A 1,171-nucleotide genomic window follows, 5' to 3' on the forward strand; every position below is an offset into this window, starting at 1 on the left:
TGTGTGTGTGTGTGTGTGTGTCGTATCATTCACGAGCGACTGGCGCGAACTGGGAGTGCAAAGCGAAGCGGCGAGAGGCGCACGGTGCCGCACCTCCCACGCCCGCACTGTTGTTCGTTGTACTCACGCGTCCTGCGCCTCTCCCCACCACCACCACTACTACTACTCACGCAAGGGACAGACGTATATGGCGGAGCTGCAGCACCTGCACTCCGCGTGGGACGTCGACCGCCACATCGTTCTCGAGGGCGAGAAGCTCGTGCTGATCCGCTTCAGCCACTACGAATCGCCGCCACCCGAGGATGAGCTCCACAACAGCAAGATGAAGATTAGCAACAACAACAACAGCAGCAGTGGTGGCAGCAGCAGTGGGCTGACGGCGTACTACATCGCCACACGGCAGATGGACGAGGTGCTCCTCGCGCTCGCGCCAAAGGTGCGGAAGTACTGCACCGTCTACGCCGTGTCGACGACGGAGGTGCCGGAGTTCAACGGCATGTACGAACTGGGCCACAACCGAGAGCCGTTCGCGGTGATGTTCTTCTACCGCAACACACACATCCGCGTTGATGTTGGCACCGGCAACAACAACAAGATCAACTTCTTCATGGAGGCGGATGACCTGCTGCCCATCATTGACGCCGCGTACCGTGCGGGGAGGAGCGGCAAGGCTATCACGAGTTCCGAGAGGAAGTTCACAACGGCAGCAGTCTGGCGGTGAGGGCGAAGGGACGAAAAAAAGAAAAACCAAAAAGACAGCGTGTGTGCGCACTTGTGCAGTTGTGGCCACCTCTCAGGTGGTGGGATTAAAAAAGGAAGGCGGATGGGGGGGGGGNGAAGGGGGGTGGGGGGGGGGGGGTTGCCCCGTGTATTGGTTGTTCTTGCTCGCCCTCTCCCTCACACAACTGAATGTATTGCGTGTACGCACTGCTCCCCCTCTCCATCCGCCGCTGTCTCCCACCAGGAACAACGACACGTTGTAGGAAACAATAAACCCGCTAACTGGGACGTAGCCAATTAAGCAGAGAGCAGGAGGAGCCTAAGAAAAAAAGCATGTGTGCCCGCGCAAATTCAACGTCGCGCCGCACCGCCTGCGGGACAGCGCTCACGTTCGCCCTCGCCATGTGCGTCGCCGTCGCTGCGGCGGCCACCGTTGCGTCCGCGGCGGAGC

At 60.2% G+C, this 1,171-nt stretch overlaps 1 protein-coding gene across 1 annotated transcript; it reads left to right on the plus strand.

The window, feature by feature from the left end:
- Nucleotides 1–187: 187 nt before the first annotated feature.
- DQ04_05981050 (spliceosomal U5 snRNP-specific protein) lies at nucleotides 188–721 on the plus strand (the record flags this gene model as incomplete). Its single annotated transcript, XM_009314481.1, has 1 exon — nucleotides 188–721. One exon carries the CDS (start codon nucleotides 188–190, stop codon nucleotides 719–721), a length of 534 nt encoding a protein of 177 aa, XP_009312756.1.
- Between the last annotated feature and the right edge of the window lie 450 nt (nucleotides 722–1,171).

This window comes from Trypanosoma grayi (assembly GCF_000691245.1).
Source record: "Trypanosoma grayi strain ANR4 Tgr_598_V1, whole genome shotgun sequence".
Lineage (NCBI taxonomy): Eukaryota > Euglenozoa > Kinetoplastea > Trypanosomatida > Trypanosomatidae > Trypanosoma > Trypanosoma grayi.